Source organism: Bemisia tabaci, chromosome 3 (genome assembly GCF_918797505.1).
Source record: "Bemisia tabaci chromosome 3, PGI_BMITA_v3".
Taxonomy (NCBI): Eukaryota; Metazoa; Arthropoda; class Insecta; order Hemiptera; family Aleyrodidae; genus Bemisia; species Bemisia tabaci.
The window spans coordinates 40,343,655-40,369,571 of NC_092795.1; the positions used below are offsets into that span (position 1 = coordinate 40,343,655).

A 25,917-nucleotide genomic window follows, 5' to 3' on the forward strand; every position below is an offset into this window, starting at 1 on the left:
TTTCTTACTTTTAGCGCGATTTTTCTGTTCGAAAGACTTTTTATTTTCTTCAATTTGATTTGGACACTAATTTTAATAGGCAAAAAACTCCTCTTTGACTCAGTCGGCGAAACGGCGGGAATTTCAGTGGAGGACGAAGCGGCATCCCTGTTCGTCAGGTCGAGAAAGTTTTTCCTCCTTTCACCTTTGAGCTCGTCGCGCGGTTATTTACGTCTCATTTAACCCGGAAGAATCCGGCTCCTGTCTTGAGATGATTATCTACTTGTTACATGGTTACAGGTTACAGACTCCTGCGCACCTTTTTAAAGCGGCTTTTTATTGGAGCCCCAAGTACTTGGTCGCTGATAAATTGTCCAAGGGTGGGAGCAACAGCAATTAGCAAGTCGAAAAATTTGCGAATGCCGAATCTGAGTCTTTTTGCTCGTGTCTCAACCGGCAATTTCTCATGTATATTTGCCGTATGTAGAGCACTTATGTCTAATTGGCCAATTTTTGTCATCCTTTATAATGACCTCATATCTTCGACCCAAAGGTCCTCGCATCTCTATCCCTTAGTTTTACACGTCTGAAACTGTTTGTAATGACTCCACTTGCTAACTCGTGTTTTATATTATCTAGAGAGAAAAATTCTTTTGCCAGCATATCATTTTGGAATAACTGACAACTATATCGATTTTCTATACAAATGTTCGATCTTTCAGTATAGTTCGCAATCCATGCTGCGGCCGTTCCGGTTTACGTTTGCCTGTCAGATTTTCACTCCCGCCAGACGCGTAATTCGCGCCGAGCTTATTTCGCGCCGGATCCACGCACTCAGAGTAAATGGTGGTCAAAATAGCAACTGAGTAAGCGTGAATTTCGCGCCGGGATTTTTAACAATGAAAGCATGCTCCTGAATTCGGTGTGAGCGTGAAAATTTATGTATACTAAAATGTTTACCCGACCAATAAAGTCGGTTTCAGTTTTTGAGAAACCTTGAGCATGAGAGAGGTTTGACCGCTACCGAAGTGGAACAGAGGCATGCTCAAGACGAGTGGACTTATTTAAGTCAAACGGAACTATGTGCATTAAGACGTGAGCCCTGTTATGCATGTATTCCTATGGGTCTTAGGGCCCATGTCTTAATGCACATAGTTCCGTTTGATAGGAATACGTTCAAATACTTGACGACCGCACCAGCCCCCCATCCTTACACAATACACGCATTAAAGCCGAGATAAATTAGCCTAACGAAGACGTAAAATCAAAACAAAGAGGAATATTTTAATAAGCGGTCCGGCATGCAATCAAAGCTCCATCGGTGAGGCGCCCCTGAGGACCCACGAGTGGTCGGGGGGGGGGGGGGGGATCAAAGCGGAACCGTAATCTGTTGAACAATCGAACTGTGTAAGAACATCGCGCTCGTGATGGGAAATGACCTGACGGTGCTTACTTGCCGGGGTTGCCTACTTTGGATTACAAGGAAAACCTTCTCTTAGGTTCTAATATTCTAGTAATGAGATAATAGAGTATACTTCGGCAACCTTGCCTTGTCGCGCATGGAAAATCTGTTGGAATTTTTGTAAGTTCTTGAACAAGTACAGGATCTCGCCTCCGAGGGATTGCTTGATAAGGAAAAGCGCAAGGACATGAGGAAAGTTTTTCTGGACCCTTTATGTTTTCAATTAAAAGGGAAAATAAAATTTTACATGTTTTATAGAGCGAGATCTAATACCTCCCGAAATTTTTTTTCTCCTTGTGTGTCCTGTCATTTACATTGGCGGATCTAGCAAACTGGCATCATTATTTTTCTTCATTTAAACCTATGAGAATGTATCGATTCTTAGGGGATCAGTGCCCCGATAAGAATCGATTATTTTACATAGGGTTAAATGGGGGAATCCAGTGTTGCCAATTTGCTGGATCCGCCTCTGGTCATTTTGGATGGCCCCGAGAGGATACACCAGTGGCGTAGCGTGCTTTGCGATGCATCGATTGATATGTCATTCAAACCTGAAGAAAAGACCGATTATTAGGGCGTTCGCAACGAACGGCATAATGATCTATTCTTTACCATAGCTTCTGATGGAAAAATTTTGATATTCGATTATCATGCCCCGCCCCTGATACATACTGTTACGGTTACGCACTGTATTCATCTCATAAAATTTTTAGTGTCAAAATTCAATGTAGAACGTACCATACAGACCATCGGTATACTTAGTTTTTTTTCTGAATCTTTTTAAACGAAACGTATAACACGACAGGAAAAATCTCGAGAGGGGTCCTTGAACCAGCGATGAGATTTTCCCAACAGAATCCAACTTTTCAGTCGAGTGAGCGGAGTTGTTAGCAAGTAATGAAAGGGGGGGGGTGAAAAAGTGGGGACGAGTACAAAAAGGGGGCCGCGCGAAGGAAATAGGGGCCTCGCAGTTGGCGGAATCGAATCCCGAGGCGGGCTGACGGCAATTTATCCAGATTAGCCACCGTGCTCGCGCGGTCCTGGAACGCCCCCCCCCCCCCCCGATTACCCCTCCTCCCCCCTTCTCCGCCTCCCCCTCCCCCTCGAACCCCTCGAGGCTCGCCTCGAAAGGAATCAGAAAGGACCCGACGTTCGACTACTCACAGCTTGTAATTTGCATGCATTTATCAAGTTCAACAAATTGAAGCTGTCCGAAGGAAGACAAACGAAGCAAAGGAGGCAAGGACGGGAAAATCATCGGTTTCGGTTGTACACTGAGAAAAAATTCTCGCCGTTTTTACCACGGTCCGTTGGTACCTTTACCATCTCACTTTTTTTTACCAATTATTGGTAATTTTACCAAGACAGACTGGTGAGCTTACCTAAAAACCTGTATTTTTACTGTTTTTTTCAGATAAGAATACCGCTTTTATTGGTAATCAATTCCCGGTAACTTTGCCATTTTATCTCGGTAATTCTACCACAGTCGATAAAAAATATTGGTGATTTTACCAAGGTCCAGAAAAATTACCGAGAAAGTGCAATAATTTTACCGAGATTTCTCGGTAAAATTACCAATTCCATAAATGGTAATTTTACCAAGAATAAACTGGGATCAAATAGAACCCTGAATTCTTGGTAAGTTTACCCTTTTCCTAGTAAATCAACCGAGATTTATTTGCAGTGTAGCTCGGTGTCTTATTGGATCTTGCTTTTCTTCCTTCCATCCTGCAAAAACTCACTCTCGATAAAATAATCATAGAAAATCCTGATTTTAATTTATTCTTTACTTAGTTACTTAAAACAATTCTATGATACGCATAGATGACACTATTTCCAGCGAAATATGCGGTTTGCAACTCATAAAATACACATTTTCATGATTCGCGCACTCCTCGAGCACAGTGGCGAGGCGTGAATGATCGATTATCGATATTTCCCCTATTGGAGTTATGGTGAAAGATCGATTATTAAGGTGTTCGTCGCGAACACCCTGTTTCTCGATCCTTTTCCTTAGGTTTAAATGGCAGATAAATCGATGTGTCGCAAAGCACGCAACGCCACTGCTCGAGTGCAGGGCCGGATTTACCTACTTGCCGCCCATGGGCCGCCTGTTTTTTGCCGCCTCCTTCTCATTCGTTTTGAAACATCAATAAAAACCATCAAGTGAACGTGCCGGAGGGGGAGGGTGCATAAGACGCGTTTACCTACTCGTGTTGAGTACATTTTTTGCGAAAGCCCTGTCAACACTACTAGCAAAATTTCACGGAACTTTGCGCGAAAGTTAAGTTCCGTAAACATATCTCTGTGTGAACAAGGTCCTCCGTGTATAAGAAATGAACCAAAAAATTGAAAGAACAAACATAAATGTGGTTTAATAATTTTAACTTCCGCCGCTGCGCCGGGCTGATCGCACTGTGTTTGGCGCAATGCGTGAAGTATTCCTGCAGTCTTGTAGGCTCTACGCGTTTCACGCCAACTGCTCCTGACCGGCGCACTGTGTTTGACGCAATGGGTGAAGTATTCATGCAGTCTTGTAGGCGCTAATATGTGTTACATGTCGACCGCAGTGCCGAGGGCTTGTCCTTTTCATCTCAAGTCCTCGTCATCATTCCTCTCTGCGCTGAGCTCCCTCCAGGCCAAATTGCGTGTTTAGTTCCTCTCTTAACTCGACTAATTAAAGATGCTGTCTCTTTTATCACCGAAAAACGATAGAATTACTATACTCTCAGGAAAGGAACGAGGGACGCTTATAATTTGTAATCATTCATGAGAAATTGACTCTGTGGGAATGGTGGATGCTTTAAATTTTCGAAAATTGTCTTCCGGAAGTCCCCTGGACTCACCTTACGACAACCTTCCCCCCCCCTCCCCCGGTTCGAAGTGTCTGAATCCGCCCATGTGCACCGAACAGTCCAAACGTATGCTTTCCTGTGCACGTAAGTACTGCAGTGCTGCCCACCACCAGCATATAGCAATAAGTGAAACACCTGGATACTATCACTATTTCGACAGGTAAGAGCGCGTGCTTTATACCCTCTGAAATGAAGGAGCTTGTTGTCGATATCAGCTTGAATCTTTGGAAACAAAATACCCTACACGGAGAAAAAAACTTCGTGCATGGGACCCGAAGTTGAGGTCATATGGATCTCTGAAGTTTTCTGATCACGCATCCAAAAACTTGAGGTTGAGCTTCCGAAGTTTGGGTCAGACGTCAGGGCACTTCGGTATGTACCGGAGTACTTTAGATGTGTGACCCGAACCCTTCGGTATGTATCGAAGTACCTCAGATGTCTGACCCGAACTTCGGCAGCTGGACCTCAAGTTTTTAGATGCGTGATCCGAAAAATTCAGAGATCCATATGACCTCAAGTTCGGGTCCCACGCAAGTTTTTTTCTCCGCGTATGATTCTGGTTGTCAAGTGTTCAATGATGTCCAGTTGGAAAAGTATTATGCTCTGGATATCCGTGAAAATGTACAGATTTTTGAAGTGTTGATTGTAATTTTTTGATGTTGTTGCAGGTGCGGGGGCGTCATCGAGTGTGGGAGGAGGCGGTGGAGGCGGAGGTCAAGGCGGCGACGAGGAGGGGGAGGAGGAGAGGAGCACGGCACAGTACGTCTCGACCAATTGCGTCGTGTTCACGCACTACACGGGTGACGTCGCCTCCGTCGTGGACGAGCACTTCTCGCGCGCCCTCTCCTGCGCCGCCGCCGCCGCCTCGTCCGCCAGTCAGGACTCAAAGTCTTCATCTGCTTCCGCCAAAGGTAAGCCCCAGATTCTCTCTCATATTATACGCAGTCGTGTGCTTTAATTAGTTTTGCTGTCCGTGGAAATCATCACACAGACTCCCAAAGTCAATATCTTACTCAATAAAATCGCATAAGAGAAACTAGTATTAGGTCAGCGCCGGCACACAGTGGATCGAATCAATAGGAGAGGTCGGACAAAATTTGGAAACTTTGAAAGCTCATAACTCCGTTTATATAAAACTCGGAGGTTTTAAAAGTGGCTCTATTGGTTTTTTCGTGAAATTTTCTTTCAGGGCACCCCTTAAAATTTAAAATGTGACGAAATAAACATAAAAATTTGCAATTTTAGCCAAAAATTTCACATCCGACCTCTCCCATTGACTCGATCCACTGTGCGGCAGTGGAGCAGTTCACTGCCCCCTTCACTCACGAATTCCTGGTTTCCAATTTTTTTAAAATTATTTCTATCATTTCTATGATGAGAACGATCCCCAATCTTAATGCTGTTTGAAACCTGTCACAGGCGCGAAGCGCCTCGAGGGGTTGTACCGCGGAGCGGTTAGAGGGCGTAGCCCCTTGGTATCATATGTAATCAGCCAAAAGTGCCTGAAGAGGCAAATTCAAACCTTCGAGTAAACAATAGAATAACCGACCAAAGCTTTGTCCATTTTCGGACAAATTTCTAAGTAACACGCCATTTAATATACCGTCAAGAATTTTGAGTCAAAATTGCAAAACCATAATTTCCATTAAAACTATGGGGTTTTTGCACTCTGTCGGGTGTCAATATGGTCGATAAGACTTTTGGGATGCTGAGTGTTGGGTGGGGAGGGGGACCTGGAGCAATCCCACTTGGTTTTCCTGGTGGCTTCAAGAGTAACCGCGAAGACTCCTTTGACTGCGACCTTGCCATGCCATCCCTCGCGTCAACGTCGACAAATTTGAGTCGTAGCCGGGTCTGGGTCTGCCCGAACGCGGATACGACAACCGGTCACAGTTGGTTCGCGCCGGTCGCCCGGACAATAAAACCAGATCTATTAAACATCAAAATCATTAAACATGGAGCTGGAATACGGAGGAAAAGCGAGGGAAATAAAGTAAGCACGATGCTCACGGGAGGAATTGCAGACGCCGTTTGTCTCCGAGCCCGCTTTCGCGAGGGTAATTCCGCCGCCGCGTCGCGCCATGCCGGAGTTCTTAGTGCCCTCTACCGGCATTTTGCGGTGTTGTAACATCGGGCCGGTCCCCTAAAAAACTTCGGTTTCTCAGGCCGAGGTGGACCGAGTTTAACGGAACGGGAAGAGACCAAGTCGCATCAAGTTGGAACCAGGAAAAAGAGGTTTGAAATATTAGTCCTCCATGAGTGTTGTTGGTAGGGATAAAGTTCAACGCCTACTTTTCATTAGAAGTAATTTTTTCTCGACTGAGATATTTTTTCAGATAAGTACGTGCACTGGAAAAAAAAACACATTGGATCTAGAGTGCAGACTCTTAAAAACATCGACAAGAAAAAGTACTCTTGATTCAATCAGAATCTAGCTTAAATCGAGAACCGAGCCTCTTAATTTAAGCGGATTTCGTTTTGATTCCAGCAAAAATCCGATTGAATCAAGAGTATATTCTTTTGTCAATGTTTTCAAGAGTCTGGACTCTAGATCCACTGTGTGTTTTTTCCAGTGTGCAAACAGCTCAGCTTGATATTACTCCAAAGTCATTTTGCTCCAAATTGTGACATGGTCCCTCTGTCTAGTCGGATCATATTTTGCAATAAGGAACTACTGTTTCTGGCTCCATAATCGAAAGCGCTGGGTGCAGAGAGGGCACTTCTTGGTTGCGGTGTCTCTCCGCTAACGTTTCATCCTTGTGATTAACGCATATGTACGTAGCTTGTTGCATCTTTCACACCGATATATGCTTAATGATTTCACAATGTTGGAATTGTAAAATTTCAGAAAATTTACTCAATAACAGTTTCCTTTCTGAATATAAATTAGCACTGAGATTCTGAGACACTGCAATTGAGAAGTGCCTTTTCTGCACCCAACGCCTCCATTGGTTGGTGAATCTCTACAAGGAGATTGGAGAAGATTGACTCATCAGCGAGTTCAGCTTTCCGACAGGAATTTCCAAAGGAAGATAGCGAAGCTTGAATACCCACCAAGGTTTAATGTTCTAAAGAGCCGTATGCAAAAACGACATTTTTCGCCCCCCCACTAAAACTTATTCAAACTTCGTCTATCAGTTACTAATACTAGAGCGCTTCTTTCCCCAAATTTTCAGACCCCCAAAAAATTTTGGGGGGGCGCTAGGGGGGGTGGAAGTCAAAACCTGGGACCCTCGATATCTTTCGAACGAAACAAGATATTGAGGCCCGGTTTGGACGAAAAATCGTCTAAAATTGCATACTTTAAGATTCTAAAGGTCAAAATCCCACAATTAAATTTTTAACTTAACTTATGTGCTTTTTTTCAGTTTTTGAGGAAAAACAATTTCTTTTAAACAGATTAAACTGAAATTTCACATTTTTTGATTTGAACCAAAACCAGTTTTTTAAATTGTTCGTCTTTTTCCGCATCCAACGAGTGGTCGTATAAGCTGGGGAACCGAACGGTTCCGGAGTTATGATCGATTGAAGTTTCCGCTCAACGCGCGCCGACCGATTTTCGCGCGCAAAAAAGTCGGATTTGACTGTTATTAAATCAGATTTAATGTTCAAACTGAGCAAAATGCATTATTAGGGACTCTTGAGGGTCGCTGAGTCCAGAAATTACAGATACTTCCAAAAAATTCACGTTTTTAAAATTACAGCTCCGTACAGGACCACTGAGCGGCCGGTTGGCGCTCAGTGGGCCTCTAAAATAGCGCTACGGAGCTGTAATTTTAAAAACGTGAATTTTTTGGAAGTATCTGTAATTTCTGGACTCAGCGACCCTCAAGAGTCCCTAATAATGCATTTTGCTCAGTTTGAACATTAAATCTGATTTAATAACAGTCAAATCCGACTTTTTTGCGCGCGAAAATCGGTCGGCGCGCGTTGAGCGGAAACTTCAATCGATCATAACTCCGGAACCGTTCGGTTCCCCAGCTTATACGACCACTCGTTGGATGCGGAAAAAGACGAACAATTTAAAAAACTGGTTTTGGTTCAAATCAAAAAATGTGAAATTTCAGTTTAATCTGTTTAAAAGAAATTGTTTTTCCTCAAAAACTGAAAAAAAGCACATAAGTTAAGTTAAAAATTTAATTGTGGGATTTTGACCTTTAGAATCTTAAAGTATGCAATTTTAGACGATTTTTTGTCCAAACCGGGTCTCAATATCTTGTTTCGTTCGAAAGATATCGAGGGTCCCAGGTTTTGACTTCCACCCCCCCTAGCGCCCCCCCAAAATTTTTTGGGGGTCTGAAAATTTGGGGAAAGAAGCGCTCCAGTATTAGTAACTGATAGACGAAGTTTGAATAAGTTTTAGTGGGGGGGCGAAAAATGTCGTTTTTGCATACGGCTCTTTTAACACCTGGAGGACCGTATTTTAAAGTGGTGCGGGGGAGAGAAGAAGAACGGTGATACCTCTGTTTCCATTACAAGCTCCTCACAGATAAGAACCCCTAGTAGTACGGTTACAACCATACCTAAAAAATGAGGCCCACGAGGGTTGATAAGAGTTCTATTTAGAGACTGGATCAGCAAAACCAATTTCATCGAACATTTTTGTAGCTGCTATAGTTTGTCATAGTTTGCTTCTGGCTGTCTAGCTACGAGCAAACAATTATCCTACGTACAATAATAATCAGATCGTTCCGAATATAAGGCGTCAGGAGATTGTAACTTTGCAAGTCTAAAAAGCACTGCTATAAAAGTTCTACGGTCCCTAAGTGTTTGTCTCCCGTACGTGGATCGGATTCTTCTCCATGAAGTATTGACTGTATGAAGTATTAAACACGCAGTTTTCATCTCAAGATCAGTCATGAGTTTCCCAACTTGAAATTTATATAAGTGCCCTCTTTACATCGCAACTTCACGCTAACTTCATTTTCCTGAGGCGCGGGGCTGTTAGGATAATTTTCCCCTTTCAAGTTGGCAGCGTCGTTTCTCAGCCGTGGTCCAGTGTCGCGAAGCGCGTCTTTGAAGAAGAAAAATCCTTTTGTCCTTATTTGGTACTGCATCGTTAATCCTTTAAAATTGCGCAGGGCTCGGCATAATTGCCAAGTGTCGACGCAAATTTGTTCGCTTTATCCTCAATTCGACTCTCTCGTTTATTTTCTTATTAAAAATCTTCCAAAAGTTGCACTTATGTGCCATTCTTTTGTAAAAGAGAAATGAAATCGAACATTTCTATTCCAGGCTCCGGCAAAAATGTCGGAGAGAATATCACAAAAACTTCGTACATCACAAGAACTTCGTAAATCACAAGAATAATCATACCGTTATTTTGGAAAGTGAGGCTTTTACGATGAGGAATTTTTTTACTTTCGGAAAAATAAACAATTGAAAATATAGAATGTGTGATTTCGTATTTCATTGAGACCGCCAAGATTGAAAGCGCTAGGTGACATTTTTTTCATTTTTGAACTCAATGAGTTCTCAGTCAAAAACTACGCTCAGTCTTATGCTAGGATGAGATTTCAGTCGATAATGCTGAGCTAAAACTTCGATTATTGAGGTACTTTTTTACTTTGTTTTATAGTTTACCTCGAGTTAGTTTTTGTTCCATATACTGCAAATAGAAAAATTTTGAAAAAAAAAAATAAAATAAAATGAAGAAAAAGAAAAATCTTGCTCTTTGCATGCATACATTGAAGGTTTTAATCAGTAGCGTTCTCACAACGTCAAATTTTTATTACAGGGGAAATACTCGCCAAATTGCCTGGAACGTCATTTTCAAAAGGCTTACAAGTGGTTTCTTGACCATGTAGATGTTTTTAAGAGTCTGGACTTTAGATCCAATGTGGTTTTTTTCCCAGTGTTGATGGCAAACAAAAATAAATATTTTTTGATCGGGGAAGAAACATCTAAATCGTAGTCTCCAGGTCAGAAGAGTAGATTTTCACCAAGTGGACAGTCCTGTCATTACGTGAGCGGTAATGACGATTATGTCTTCGGATAAGTGATGACTGATTTTCAAGACGCAACGCGGCAAGAGGGCTGGTCAACCGCCCGATCCGCGGGATCCCGCGCCCATGGTCGCAGGGGTAATTATATTGTCACCTGGGGAAGCGGCGCGGCGGCCCGGGGCCCCCACAATTGACCCCCTTGCCCAAGGCCGGAGGGCCGGCGGAGAGGGGTCGGTGGCGACTCCGTGAGAACTGACTAAACGGTGTTAACGCTTCGGAACAATCGGGCTGCCGAGCGTCTTAACTTATGAGATGCATTCCTTGTAAAATCGGTTTCGGTTCCGAGGGCTCGTAAAGTGTCCCGGGGAAACCGATTACTCCAACATAACCGGTTCGCCGTTTGCGCAACCGATTGGTCACCGAGCTTCCCACTGCACTGTACGTTCTCAACTCGCGCGAAACTTGGACCTCGTTATCTCGCGGACCCAGGAACCGCTGATCTTTTGCCTCGCGAAACTTGGCGTATCTGGACCGGAGTCAACGGAAGGATGCGATGCGCGACTGTATTTTTCAAAATACTTTATTCTGTTATTTCACTTCATAAATTTTTTCTCTTGTTGCTCACGTAACTTACCCTAACCGTCATCTAAACGCTGCCCTGGAAAAAAAAAACTTGTTGGATCTAGAGTCCAGACTCTTGAAAACATTGACAAGAAAAAGGACTCTAGATTCAATCAGATTCAAGCTTAAATCAAAAGGATTTCCGCTCAAATTAAGAGGCTTGGTTCTTGATTTAAGCTTAAATCTGACTGAATCAAGAGTAATATTTCTTGTCGATGTTTTTAGAGTCTGGACTCTAGATCCAATGTGTTTTTTTTCCAGTGTATTGAAAAACCAACGAGAGGAGATGAACGTGCAAATACCTTTCCCGGGATGAATGTTCCCTGTTTGAACCCCCTACTTCCCTTACTCACATTATACTAATTTATGAGACTATAGATGAACTCTATTCCTCACCAGGCCAGAATCAGTTACCAAATTTTGGGCAAATCAGAGAAAAAATTTTTGACCAACGTCATGCTCGATTATTATATGAGGCTTTTTGGGGGACTTTAACGCAGAGTAGGAAAGAAGAGATGCCCGCAGCTTCTCGCGGGACCGTGTGTGCATGCTCGACAGCCTTCTTATTTTTCTCCCTCCTCATCTTCTCCTCTCTCATCTTCTTCCTTCTCTTTTTTCTCTCTCTTTCCCTTAAAATGAGAAAGAAGACGCAAAGGCCTGCGCAGATGTTCAAATTTTCTCTCTCAGCGAGCATTTTGGTCTTTTGGAGAGTGACAAATTTTAGAGGCTAAGGCTGATTTTTTCTCAAGAGAAGTTTCTACCCGTCTCCCTCGCCGTCTGTTTTCCCCTCCACCCGGCAGATTTTGAAGAGACCAATGATGAATGTTGACACCGGACGGAGACACCGAAGTTGCATAGGATAATTAGCGGAGCGAGTTACGAGTGTCGATTGTCGAAGCTGCAGCGGGCAACGGGACGGAGGAATGCAAGCTCGGAGTCGGTGACAGCGCAGCGACAGACACCGAAGATGCGGCCAGGGCTCCAGGACAGCTCATCGCTTCGGAATTTTCCGCAGCGGTTTTTCCTCCAGCCGTGGAGTTGGAGCTGGGACGGCGAAAGGCAGCTTCGTTTGCGCCGACAGCCTCGTCGGCAAAAAATTAGTGTGCTTTTTGTCGCCAAGCGTCTGAGCCGACTCTGAATAGGACGTCTCTATAACACTGCCTTGATAGCGAAGAGAGCAGTAAGTGCATGCTTGGATGAGCCTCGAGACATATAAAAGTATGTGCTAACCACAGCTCATACCTAAATACACTTGCTGCACTTACTTTCGGTATGAGCCATGGTTAGCACATACTTTTATATGTCTCGAGGCTCATCCCAACATGCACTTACTGCTCTCTTCGCTATCATACCGAAGTGCACTTACTGCACTTACTATCGGTATGAGCCATGGTTAGCACATACTTTTATATGTCTCTAGGCTCATACTAGCATGCACTTACTGCTCTCTTCGCTATTTCGGCAGAACAGCGGAGACTCTCCAGCCGCTTTGCTGCAGCTCATCGACAAGCAAAATGTTTGATCGGAGTAATGAAGAGCTTTGGTGAATTTTTTAAATTTTTTTGGGAAAAATCCTATTTATTAAAACATGAAGTTCTGAATCTTTGGACGTTAACTTTGAGAGAACCACCGGACCAATTTGCCTGATCTTTTTTTTTTAAATGAAAGTCACCGAGCTGTAGATTTGCAGGCTGTAATTTGTTTCGTTTGTTTTCGTTTTCAAAGGTTCCCTACCTTTTTGGGCCCTAAGAGCTACATATTTCGAGTTGTCCATACTCTGCCTACATAGGTACTCTATCCAGACTGATGTAACTTTTGTCTCCTCTTTTCTTTTCCCAGTTTTAGTATACTATGGCTAATATGGATCCCCTAGGGATCATATATAATATAAATCATATAATCTGTTTTATCCGAGGGTGTTGCCGCGGTGAGGGATCCCTTTTATTTCAGCAAGACTCCTCCGATCGTCGTTCTGATTAGTTCCTCGTTCTTTGCGGCTCAGACTCCCGGATTATGCTCTCAGAGGGATCAGAGGGGTTAGCGTTGTTAATTCTGGTTCCTCAGTTCTTGTTAATAAAACAATCGTCGATGTAATATGTTTGGTCGGATCGCCGGATCGACGTAATTATGTTGATCGGATGACGCTTCGGTTTGGTCGATCGGAATGCGGTGCCCCGGGTTCGGCGCACTTTGTGTCATCCGATGCGGACATCGGGCTGAGAAGGAGCTGTCGGATTTCCCTCGAAATTTATCATACCCGCTCTTGTATTGATTCAATTAGTTGCTGATTGCATCTCATGGGAAATATGTGGCCCCTTTCCCGCCTTTTGTGACTTTATCCCGATCAGAAAATTCTAGGTTCGGAACAGTGTTCGAAACTCACCTTTGAGTTTCAGGAGCCATGTGGCGCATCAAGCTCGATATTTAGGGGTCATTGAAGATTTTTTAGGGGCCTAATTGACTTTTTGCCTATATACCACAGCGCATTTAGTGGAAAGTCAGACGCAAGATGTTTTAGTTATAGAAGTAGTAACTGTAACCTGGGGGAAATTTCGAAAAATCACCAAACAGAAAAATTAGGATTTTCTTTTGGAGGGGGGAGGGGCCCCAGACTTTTAAGGCACCAAAATGTTTCAGATCCGATTAATGCCTTTTACGCAATCATTTTACCGGATTCAGCAAACTTAATGCAAAGTAAAAATTTGAAATATGAGGGCACGCAGTTCCCTCGAGTCGGCTATATGCGTCAAAATGGCAACTCCGTCTTGCGTCCTAAAGGTCTATTCGGGGGCCCGCACGCTTGCCCGGGAGACCCAAGTGCCGAGTGGTCCCAACAGCTGGGTCCCCCCGGCGGCGCGGCGCGCGGCGGCAAGATGAGAGCGAACTTCGCTGATACCTACGGCCGATAGCTCGCCGTCAACACTTTCGCATCACCTGGTTCCCGATTAGCATCTCGGACCGCGAACATACCCCCCTCCCCCCGTTTTTCATCCCGCACTACACGAATATTTAGACTATTGTCTTTTCGTTTTGTTTTCATTTCTTTAGTGTTGGATCCAGCCCCAGCGGTCACAATTACTCTTCGTGTCTGTTGGGGTTATTTTTAAATTTCTCACCTCCCTCCCTCCCCACCCTTTAATTTATGGATGTCATGTATCGTCTGACCATACCACCTTCGGACTACAGACCTTTCCAGACTGTCTCAGTCCGGCGTCATAGATCATATAAAATTGGATTCAAACACGATCTAAGAACAAAACATCTTAAATTTTTACTTTTTATTATGTATCAAATAGATTGTGATGAACTCATTTTTACATGTCTTTTGCTCCGTTTCAAAGTATAAATTAAAATCTCGCCAAGAAAATGAAGCACCTCAGTGAAAGAATAAAACAAAGTAATCTTTTTTGTGGATGACAAAGTTTTTAATTTTCACGATTGGACTTAGAAATCATGCGATTAAAAATGACCCTCAAAATATGGGATAACCTACGTATTTTGTCCAAAAAATATCATAACAATGACTGCGTACTTATGCTCATCGCCACGAGATCAACACATTAAAATAAATGAAATAGAAAAAAATGAAAAAATGAACATTAACAAGAGGAAATTGAGTCGAGGACACATTCAGGACGATATATGGTTATGCTAATGTCAGTTACTTCATCCAAAGACCGTGGATTGTTAAGTGCTTTGATTTCCTTTTTAAATTTTTTCACGCATATAGTACGAAGTGAGGTGTAAGTGATAGGAAATGAACTGTTGACAAAAATAATCCAAGGGTTTGAAGATGGAACGAACTTACGAACTTACGAACTAAATTTGTGGTTTTTGACAGAATGATAGGTTGTAGGCATGGAATAAAATCTTTATCCGAACGCTGAGAAAGCCCCCCAAAATTTATAGGAGTTTGTTTCTAAATAACATGTTCATAGAAACGGCTGGTATACACGTGTTTTTAGGGCTGCTGTGACGGTAGGTGTCAAATTACAGCCATCACATATTGGGCCGTAACACAGTGAAGTAGATCGATAGTTTTTGTGGATATGATAGCTGTACATATATATATATACCATGATAAACTGGAGCCACCATTATTTCCGTTATCCCAAGAGTACCCGAGCATTTTTTTGGCTCCACGCAGCCCCCCCCCCCCCCCCCTCCAAAGTCCACGCCAGTTCCTAAATTGATCAGTCGTTAATATTTTCAAAATAAAACTCTTTTCATCGTAGAATCATATTTTTTATTCATATTTCAAGAAATAAAAGATCAAATAAAGTTTGATATTTTACATAAAAATTACATCAAATCAACGCATCATGACGGAACGCCTCTCTCAACTTTCTAAATGAATTGTCCTCACTAAATAATCGTTCCTCTCGCATAAAAAAGTAACTAAATTTCAATGTGGCCAAATTTCCCCTCGTACATTCCATTTTTACGAGGAAAATCATGGACGTTTCTTACTGAAAATATCACTGATTTTCCCTCTGATCTCACGTACAAATCAGAAAGAATGTGGACAAAAATCACCAAGGTACATTCTTGTAAAAACTCAAACCGTTTATTAAGTCAATTTTACAACCTTGGAATGAAGTTACGTTCCTTCTAACGGGAAACTACGAAATATAGACTAAAATTAAACTATGCGCCGGAACTCTGTGGGCATACTTCTTGTACCAGTGGACTTCGTTTTGCAATCAGGAATCACAATTTCTGGCTCGTGCGTAAAAACACTGATGTGCGTAGGAAGCTAATGGTGCATACGTTGATTCTAATCTGAGCGAGAAATTGTAGCGCTGAATTGCAAAATGTAGTCCAGTTATTAATTTCTAAAATGATGAAACTTTAAACGTTTTCGCGGATGCCAATCGGCGATTGGAATGGCTGGATATCAGGATTTGCTTATTCCCTCTAAAATCAAAAAGAGAAAAACAAACTAATATAAGCGCGTCTTTAAAGTTCCATTTAAAATGATGTATTTCCTCTGATCCGAATAGGGTTGAATATCGCTCCACTGTGGAGGACGGCGCGGGTGAGCGACTGTCACCAGAAATATTTTAGATTAACATCAGGAATTTCTTCTTTCCTGACCGCCGCGCCGCGCGCCCGGGCCCGCGCGGCACTAGCCACTCGCGGCTTGCGGCCACTCGGATCTCGGACTTAATAATTCACCTGGGGGACCTGGGGGGTTTATTTATGGTTGGTCGCCCCAATATTGGACGTGAGGAATTTTCAGGTTCCTCTTTCGTGCAGCCGCATTTTGAGGGCGCCGCGCCGTCGCCTGCAACGGTAGGCCTAAATTTCCCTTTAATTAGTGATATGATCTGGAGAAATTCTGATTATATACCCCCCAGCGACAGCGGTTTTTATTTTTCTCGCCTTATTTATTCGCAAATGTAGACTGACATGGAACTAACATTTCACGTCAAATCGATTCCTGAAAGGAATCGAAAGGAACAATGCCCGATTGAGAAGCCTGTCAAAACTTTTGTGAGGCCCGATTTGACTCACGTAGAGCAATGAGTTTCTTGTGACCGAGCAATTCAATTTCCCGTAACCAATGTAGAATAAAAACATTAATATCTTAATTAGAAGTTAATTTCAGTAATTTTTGATGCAAGAATCGAGTTTTCCGTGAAATTCTGGATAAGAAACATGTATCAGAATGCTTAAATTTGAACCTTCTCTAGCGGACCATTTACTGTTTTAAACTATATTCTTCCATTATTAATTGACAACCCTGGGCTGGCGTATTTAATCGGTCTGGACGCTTCTATAGGTTGGAAGGGGTAGGAGTTTGGGCAGGCGGCAAAATAGTTGACAAACGGTCAAAGCGGGGTGCGGAAATAATTCCCTGCGTTTGGTTGATAAATAATCTGTGGACAGGAATTTAATGAAGAGCGCGTGGAACTGATAGTGGATCGGGGTCGGGTTGACAGGTGTATACGATTAATTATTAATTCAGAAATAATTGATTTCATCCCTTCCACAATCCTAGTGCTGGGATGTATTCATTTTTCCGTTCGCTCTATTTTTTGTAAGAGCTTAGATACGTAAAACGTTCTATCATCCTGATTAGAATGTATCAGCGCACTGCGTAAGCATGCATTGTGTCTAAAGACTGGAATGTTTTGGCAGAGTTTCTTCATCAGGCAAAACTTGTCAAACCTGAGCATCCAACAATCAAAGCTTCCAAAGTACGTATGTCTGGGATAATATTTTACAGAGGGTATATGGTACAACCGTAATTGAAATTGATTTTGTTGTTGTGGTCGTTATTTTACCATATTTTCCGGACTTATGTTTTAAAAATGAATGATATGGTTACAGCAAAAATTACAGCAAAATTTACCACAAAACTGCTGTACTGTATATGCGAGCATACAATAATGCATGGGTGTATCGACAGCTTTATGAAGGGGCGTCATTGCAAAAATGACTCTCGTAAGTGATATTTGCCGGAGGCAATACTTAGAAAAATGTATGCAAATCACCCCAAATTGAATTCATCACAATTACTTCAAATTTTTTGATAAAAAAGCCGAGTAAAAATGACGTGAGGGTGATTTTCCTTTGGAAAAACTATCCCGGTTTTGCGGTCAATTGTTCTTCGCATGTCAAAAGTGTTGGTTCCAATTGCACCTGTTGTTAGTTGTTCCTATTGAATCTTTAATTTTCTTTAACCTCCCCTCAAATATCACAGGAGCCCCGACTAATCTATCTGATAAACAAACCCTCTGGAACACCTGATACACCCGCAAAGCACTTTCGATTTTTTCTCCTCCTTCCCCAACCACCTTTCTTCCAGAACAAGAGAGATGGGGGATGCATCGAAGTAGTTATCAGTCGTCGGCATGTTCCCTGTTGTCGCAACAAGTTAATTAGCGTTCCGAGAACAGGTAGGCCAGGTGATACACTGAGCGATTTGGATGTCACCGGGGTGAACCTTTCCCCGCGCTTCCTCCCCACCCGCCGGCAGAGGACACGAGAGACCTTACGAGGAGGATCTTTTTTTAGGGGTTGATTAAAGTGGATAGATCTCAGGAATTTTAATCCCCCCAAGGGTTAATTGACGTTAACTCGGCCCCGGGAACGTGGGTCGAAGCTACGGTGACACTATCGATGGTTGAACTGCGAAACCACGTATCCGAATTGCGGTCACTGGCGTGGCGTGCTTTGCGATCTATCGATATTTCCCCATTTGAAGCTGTGGTAAATAATCGATTATTAAGGTGTTCGCTGCGAACACCCTGTTTATCGATACTTTTCCATAGGTTTAAATGGCCGATCAATCGCTATATCGCAAAGCACGCCACGCCACTGATTGCGGTGTTACAAAAATTCCGTCCTTATTTCATTTTTCACAGACAAACAAACTATCTTAATAGCTTGAAGTTTATACCGAATATTCTACTGATAGGGAAGAAAAATCAAGGAATTTTCGAGAAATTAAGTTGACTATGTTTTCAAAAGAGAAAATAAAGTTTGACAGAAAGTCTGCAATGTCGCAAACGGAGATATGTGGCTTCGCACTTTGGTCATCGCTACGTGTCAAGGAAAACTGGGGTTCCTCGTATCCTTTCTCGAATCTAAAAATATGCTTGCTTTCTAAAAAATAAAAATAATAAAAAACAAGCAGTGAACTCCAACACAATGTGTTGATAAGGCGCGTCATTAACTCGCACATATCAACCCCTTTAGTTTTCATTTACAGAGATTTCAAAAAAGGCAAGCAGCACAACAAGAGAATTCACGATCCAACACTGCAAGGTCAGCGACGCACCTTCACGAGACCGTGTATTGTGAATCTAGAAAGCTATTCGAACAAATTTAAGTTTTTTGATCTGCCTCAAGCAAAATCTTTTCAGATTCTTGAAGAAAAGTGCTACGGAAAAATTTAAGCGAAGAAAGGAAAAATTCTGTCGAACTCCTAGAAGATAAAGTCGATTTAAAGGTATTTTGGGGCTAAAATACCCAAATCACCGGTATTATAAATCCCGTTATATTATTGAAAAGAAATTGACTCGATATAAATGCAATTGTCTTAAATATGTCTTGATTTTGTTATTTTAAACGTCTTTTCATGCAAAGAAGCTCAACCATGTCCATGCTTTATTCATTCATGAATTGAAAGTAAGCAATCCACATCCCGAAAATCTACCGATTTGCCGTAATAAATCGCAGAAACTTGATATACCAGGTCGATATACCCACTCTTTGAATTTACCAATCAATTTAGTGAGTGCACGTATGTGAAAGTCAAAATGCTATAGTCATTTTGGGTGCATTCATTTTTCATGAAACAATTGTAAGTAATTTCAATCCCGAAAAACCATAAATTTTCCGTATAAAATTAAAAAAATCAAAATATGTCGACTCCCTGCCGTGAAAATTAAATTCTACGTGTGAAAATACTTATGTATCGATATGCTGAACAGAATGCCCGCCTCTCCTCGTAATTTACAAACCGTTCCTATACTCATCTCAAAATTTTTCTCAGAGCTTTGTGTTATTATCAGCTTCCATTTAAACCCCGGTTTGATGGCCGAATCGGCTGCCCAAAAAGCAAGCCATTTTTGAAGGGCTCTATGAGAAATTCGTGATATTATCAGCTCTCAGGAAATCACCCCATGGGTAAAATTGCTGGTATAAATTTTCGAGTGCTTAAAATAATCGTATTCAAGAAACTAAGGCATTAAACTATGGAGTCAATTTCGTTTTAATAATATAACGGGATTTACTTGTCTTCAGGTCAAAACTCATACAAGAAAGCCCCTTGCAAGAGGCTAATTTTTTGTAATGTCACTCAATTTTTTCTCCTTTTTATAATTGAATTGCTTGTCACATTCTGAGGTCAATCATATTAAATTGTAATTTATACATTTCTTTTTTTCCCCCTTCATTTTATTTTTTGTTTGGAGAAGTTTTGTTGATTTCTTCGGATTTCGAATACTGTAACTTCTCTTCTATTTGGCCGATTTTTATGAATGAGACCTCTTTTAACTCGTGTTTTAACGGAAAGGAAGGAAAAAATTGCTAAAAACTCGCGAAACAATTTTTTTTGAAAATTGGACGAATCCTAGCGTGACGGTGAAATGGTTAATGAAGCGTAAGTAATTGGGCGAGGGGCTGAGGATCCCGGCCTCGCTTGGCGACCGTCATTAGCTATTGTTCGTCGAGACGCCGACGCAGTGATCAGGAGCGTGGGGAAGAGAGGGGTAAGTGGATTCCTGTATGAGCCACGTTTAGCTAATGGTCTAATGAGTCTCGAGGCTCATCACAGATTGCACTTACACAGATTGCACTATCATGAGTGGCGGTAGCCACCACCGGGCAAGTAACCTATCCTCCAACAATTGGCAACACAGCACAGCCCGGTCGAGGCAATGACACCATAGTTACACGAACTTGGCTTATTTGGGTTTTTCAGAGCACGGGTACCAACTTTTGAAAAGTATAACCGAGGTTACAGATCTGTCATAGCAACGTTTTGAACAAAACGGAGGAGTTAGATTCTCATTCCGAGAGTGCCGACCTGCTCAGCCATCCTCGAATCAATTCGCTTGATTCTGCTTATATATGCATATTTTAAATCAGCGCGCCCCATTCTTAGGCTTTTTTTAAAAAAACCAAGTAACGTAGACTCTTGGTATTCACTGCACATAAACTAGCGACCCCCAGAATGAGAAACAACTTTAAATCATAATTAATGATGGATAAATAAACTTTTTACACGCTTTGGAAAATCTCAAAAGTTCGCGGTAGTCACTTTTCGGTAAGGAACTAAGGGACTCGGTTATTGTATCGAGCAGGGTTCGAAACGATCGCAAAGGCGGTATACTACGTATACGCGCCAAAATGAAATTTGCTTGTCAATTTTATAATGAATATATGATGTACTTGATAGAAACTCGACTCTTTTCCTCTTCGGACAATTTATTCACTGGAACCTCTTTCTTTTCCTCCTGTCATAATCCATCAAAAACTTGTGAAGGAGCGGTCATTGACCCTCTTTGTCTGTGCTCTACGTTCGAGTTGATTTTGTTATAATTATGCTTTAATTTATCGGAAACCAACCGGTTACAGGACGCACGACTGAGAAAAAAATGCAGTCTATGGGTGAGTCATGAACGTGCTACCTCAAAAAGGAATATGAGGAAAATGAAAAGGAAGGGTTAAAACTTATGGTGATAAGATTCAATCGAACTGCGGTCCGTCTCCGAATCATTTCTGCATATTGGGGGAAATTATCGCTACTTTTCTTCTTGGCGTTAAAGTCCTTTGTATCCTGAAAAGAATGGAGCAGTGAAATGCATGCGCTTTGCATTCTGCGCCCTATACTAACATTTACCTTAATTTGGGATGTTGAAAATTCATCCTCAATTTAATTTTGTACATGAAAAACACGAGGACATTGTCCTGGTACTCAAATGAGTTCATCTAAGTGCGGAAGAGGTAAAAGGACATCCCTCAAACTTGATGGTTGATTCACTTTTTGACTCAATGTTACAGGGTTACATTTGTGAGTTTTCACGTGGCACCTCACCCCTCCACGAGAAAATTTGACAGTATAGTTTTAGTGCATTTCTCAACTTACTATTTTTAAAATATAGGTCAGTCCTTTCTACAGTCCGTCTGATGTTTGACTTCAATTCAAATATGGGTTTCAATCCATTGCCAGCTAAGACTCCAGTCGACTTATTATAATCAAAATGACGTCTTTGCCTTTTCCACCACTTTCTATCTCGCTTGATTTCCTCATGTGTGTTTGGAGACGGCCAACGCTTTGTGTCTCATTGTGTAATTGTAAAAGGCCCTTAGCGAGATGTAAGTAGGATTCGGTGTCTGATTACTAAAGCAGAGGCCGCCACTACTTGTCTTCAGCGCTTCTACATGCATCTGAGGTTGCCAGTTTTTTTTCATTTTTAAAAAATTCCCTGTAATTGTATGGTCTGCCGAATACTTGGAACATAAAATTATTATAAAAGTACTGAAGTGTAGCGAAGTTTTCGATGCGTGAATCTGAGAAAATTCGGCAGGTATCATGGAATTAGTAACGATAGTCCCAATTTCAAATTATGAGTGGTAAATCAACATTTTGGTCTACTTAAGTTAAAACTTCTCGCTTGACAAAAAGCTAAAATCCACTCGAGTGAATCAACTAAGTAATGAATTAGTTTAATGCAATTCAGTTTACGCTGAAACAAAATTTTCAATGTGCTAAACTTTTCTAGTGAGTGTGTAAGTGCTGCATGGGTATACGATTTTAGGAAGAGAGATCTTTCGTGAAACCAATCTTAATTTTTCCCCCAACGAAATGTTTATTGTAAACGACCGATTTGACCAACGTCGATGTTGTTTTAATAGAGAGCGGTAATTTGAAATTTACCACTTCTAATGTGAAGTGTGTATGTGTAAGAAATGTTCAATCTTTTATGTGCGAGGTAGGATTGGAATTTTCAAAATGTTACAATGCGCTTTGCACGAAATGTAGAGACATGTTCTGTGATGATTTAACATTAAACCTATCTATAATCAATTTACAGGGAAACGTTAATTTCTCTTTTCATAAAACAAGTCATATTCTATCGAAGTCCTCCTTAATAATGGTTCCTTTTATCATAATATACTTGGCAACATGGTTCCATCGCCAACCAAAGAGATCAATTCATTCCCTCGTTTTTTACACCGAAAACGACACCAATATTTTCGAGCCAGATTATGAACGGGGAAAAGGTGGGGAAGGCGCTTGTCTATGATCACATTTGCTCTATCGAGCTTTGTCGCGTCTGATCGAATTTTCCGCGTGACGTCACAAGCTCTCCTCCTCCCTCTCATAAACCATCTCTGTTGCCAGTTATACTCAGAATCACAACACCTCTTCCCCATCATTCTCACTTTTATCCCACACCTTAGAGAGATTTTTTCGTTGTGGACTGCGTAATCTTTTCTCGTTGGGCGGTAATTTCAGTTAGTGGTTCCTGGCAGGATCTCGGACACGATTCCTTTACCCCCGCATTGCATAATCTCGGGATGCTTGCTACCGTCTTCGCTACACGTGTTTTTTGAGCGTGTCACTTATTTAGTGGAAATTAGTATCACTTTTTCAGTGAAGCGTAGACGAGCGGCCTCGGATTGCTACTGCCGTTTGTGTTGCAATGTTTTTATCCCGCCGTGCAACGACTATTCTCATCTCATATCTTTGAAACTGCCCAGGAATGTTCTACGATTTAAATTACGAATAGCGTTCAGCTAAAGCGACCGTAATCCGAAAGCCTTAATCGTTGAAAAGCTTCATCGTTTTCCAACAATGCTCCTCCAAACAAGCTGTGCATTAAACTTTACGAAAAACTTCACATAAAACTTTTCTCCTCTAAACTTCACGAGGAAAACCAATCATACAACGTAAGTCTAGAAATCAACCCTGAAGTAAAGAATAAGTGTTGAAAATTTACATGGGTTCAACGGTAAAAGTGCAAATAACTGCATTAGTGTAATACCTCGCTCAAGATTTTATTTCCACATTTCCCTTTATGTGTGAATCGTATTTTTTATGAGTCCCATAAGCTGGAAATATACTTCTATACGCAATAATGAGAAAAAGATGTTCCTCCCTTTACGAAAAAGTATATTTTAATACATTGCTGAGCATGCAAAAGTTAACCAACAAATTAGAAACATTTCTGAAGGAAGTGTGGATATTTCTTTATAGACTGACTGTCAAACCATGTTATGTGCGTTGAAATCAGCAAAAAAACATTTTTATAAATCTCATAAATCGACGTTGAAAGTTTTCATGTCGCACGCTCCAATGCATTATTTTATTATTTTTTCCAGTTTAACATAAAGAAAGCGGGCGTTTAGAACACTAATTTTATTCTCATAGGGTGCAATGCACCTATTTATATTACGTAGAAAAACACTGTGGCATTGATACTAAAAAAACTGTGAGAGGCTGGATTCCGATCTCATCGGACCTGCTGTGCTCGTAGGAAAATAAAAAGCTGGATGAATGACTCAATCCTAGGGCATTTTACCCGTGCCACCGTACGAAAACTTCGAGGTAGGAAAGGAGTAAAAAAATCAGCACCCAGACCTCCGGCTCGTGTGAACTGAGACAAAAGATGGGTCCAGAGTTTAATTTCGGTTCGGTGAGGAATATTTTATCCCACCGTCGCGTCGCGACTAGCGATGAAGATCAGAATTGGACCCAAAATCTGACTGTCTCCGAACCGGGGCTCTAGGGGCTAGCCTCGATCTTTCTCACGGGTTTTTCAAAATCCGGGATCGTCTCCGATTTTATGTCTTTATTTTCGACTCTCAGATTTATGGCCGTCCCAACAGTGAGAACCCACGGGGCTGATTTAGGTTTTTTCTCAGTAGATTTGTACTGCATTTTTGTCATCTAATATAATCAGTGGTAGAATGAAGCATTTAGCGTGATATAGGTACCGGTTTTGTTTTAAACCCGTCAAAGCTCCAGACGTTGAATGAACCAGTGACAATGTTTAAGGTATGTCAGAACATTGTGGTTTTTCCCATCCATACATTGAGTTGACTTACTTTCAAAATGTTCATTAGATTCGATTTGTTCTTAAATAAAAAATCAATCTTTAAAGTGTTAAAGTAGAACTTTCGATGAAAAAAAAAACCCACTGAATTGATAGCATTCACGTTTAAAAATTTTAATTAAAAATCATTGGAATTGAACGTTCACTGTTCATTAATTTAATGTCTTAAGCGGTGTCTCCTTGCAAGCAGGTAAAGCTATCTGTTTAGTCATGAGCGTGAGAAAAGGAGATGCTTTACCTCTTGGAATTCGAGCTGCTACGTGTTGATACATGAAATGGACGAGCCAGCACGAGTCACCACTACGACTTTCTCTAATTTATTCAGTATGGAAAAGTTCAATTGAAGTTTTTCTAATCCTTGTTTTCAAAGATTTCGGCTGAAATATTTTAAGACGTACTAACATTTTTTTTAGAATATTAGCATTCTAGCAATATTCTTGAGCTAAGGAAAAATTTGTTAAATTTTTACAATCACTGTATTTTTTTTGGCCTCGTCGTAGGAATATTTGAGTACGTGTTAGGTATCTTTCATATGAGGTACACTCATTGTACTTTTTCGTTTTTTTTGTTCCCTTTTCCCTCCTGATTTCTCTTTTCCTTATTTTCTATTGACCCGAAAATATGTTTATAAAAACATGTCCCCTGGGAACCATAACTGCGTGGCCGTTATTTTTGGGACTATTCACTGTACACTGGAAAAAAACCACATTGGATCTAGAGTCCAGACTCTTGAAAACATTGACAAGAAAAAATACTCTTGATTCAATCGGATTTTTGCTTTAATCAAAACGAAATCCGCTTAAATTAACAGGCTTGGATTTAAGGTAGATTCTGATTGAATCAAGAGTACTGTTTCTTGTCGATTTTTTTAAGAGTCTGGACTCTCGATCCAATGTATTTTTTTTTCCTCAGAGTACCACTCTTATTTTCGTGCGGATTTTTTATGATCAAATTTTGCGAATGCGTCCACCGTCTCTGATATACCTATGGACAGTTCAAACCGCATCATAGGCATAGGGATGCAAGACTGGAAGAAACACTGACAAGAAACTCCGACCGTGGAAGCCGTACTTACGGGCTACATAGACATATCGCCCGCGTTCCGGGCTCAGTGACCGAGAGTTCCGGGCGTAGCACCCGGAGCAATCAAAGACATGGCTCCAGCACCCGGAACTTTCAGCCCCTAGGCTCGGAACCGACGGTATGTCTTAATAGCCCGTAACTTTTCTGTCAGTGAATCGATCAGAATCCGACCCTCTTTCTTTTTTGTGCACATTGAAGTTTCGCGACGCAGCCGCTGAGCGAGTTCCTCGGAGGAGTCCCGAACCTTAAGAGTCGCGCGTATATAGGAATGACGTCGCGATCAATTTGTCTCCGAGTCTGGGCGCGGGAATGCGTGGAAGGGCATTCCTGAATGTCAAGGCTGTGAGAATTGGGTGACGGCATGATCGGAGCCGCATGGGCATGGGCCGCATGCA

The 25,917-nt window shown here is 41.6% G+C and overlaps 1 protein-coding gene across 2 annotated transcripts in view; it reads left to right on the top strand.

The window, feature by feature from the left end:
• The window catches only part of vg (transcription factor vestigial), a 102,767-nt gene that overhangs the window by 56,749 nt on the left and 20,101 nt on the right, over window positions 1-25,917 (top strand). For both annotated transcript variants that reach the window (XM_019044470.2, XM_072298351.1), the window contains exon 3: window positions 4,965-5,207. In XM_019044470.2, coding sequence (XP_018900015.1) covers window positions 4,965-5,207 — 243 coding nt within the window. The remainder of the gene's footprint in view (window positions 1-4,964; window positions 5,208-25,917) is intronic.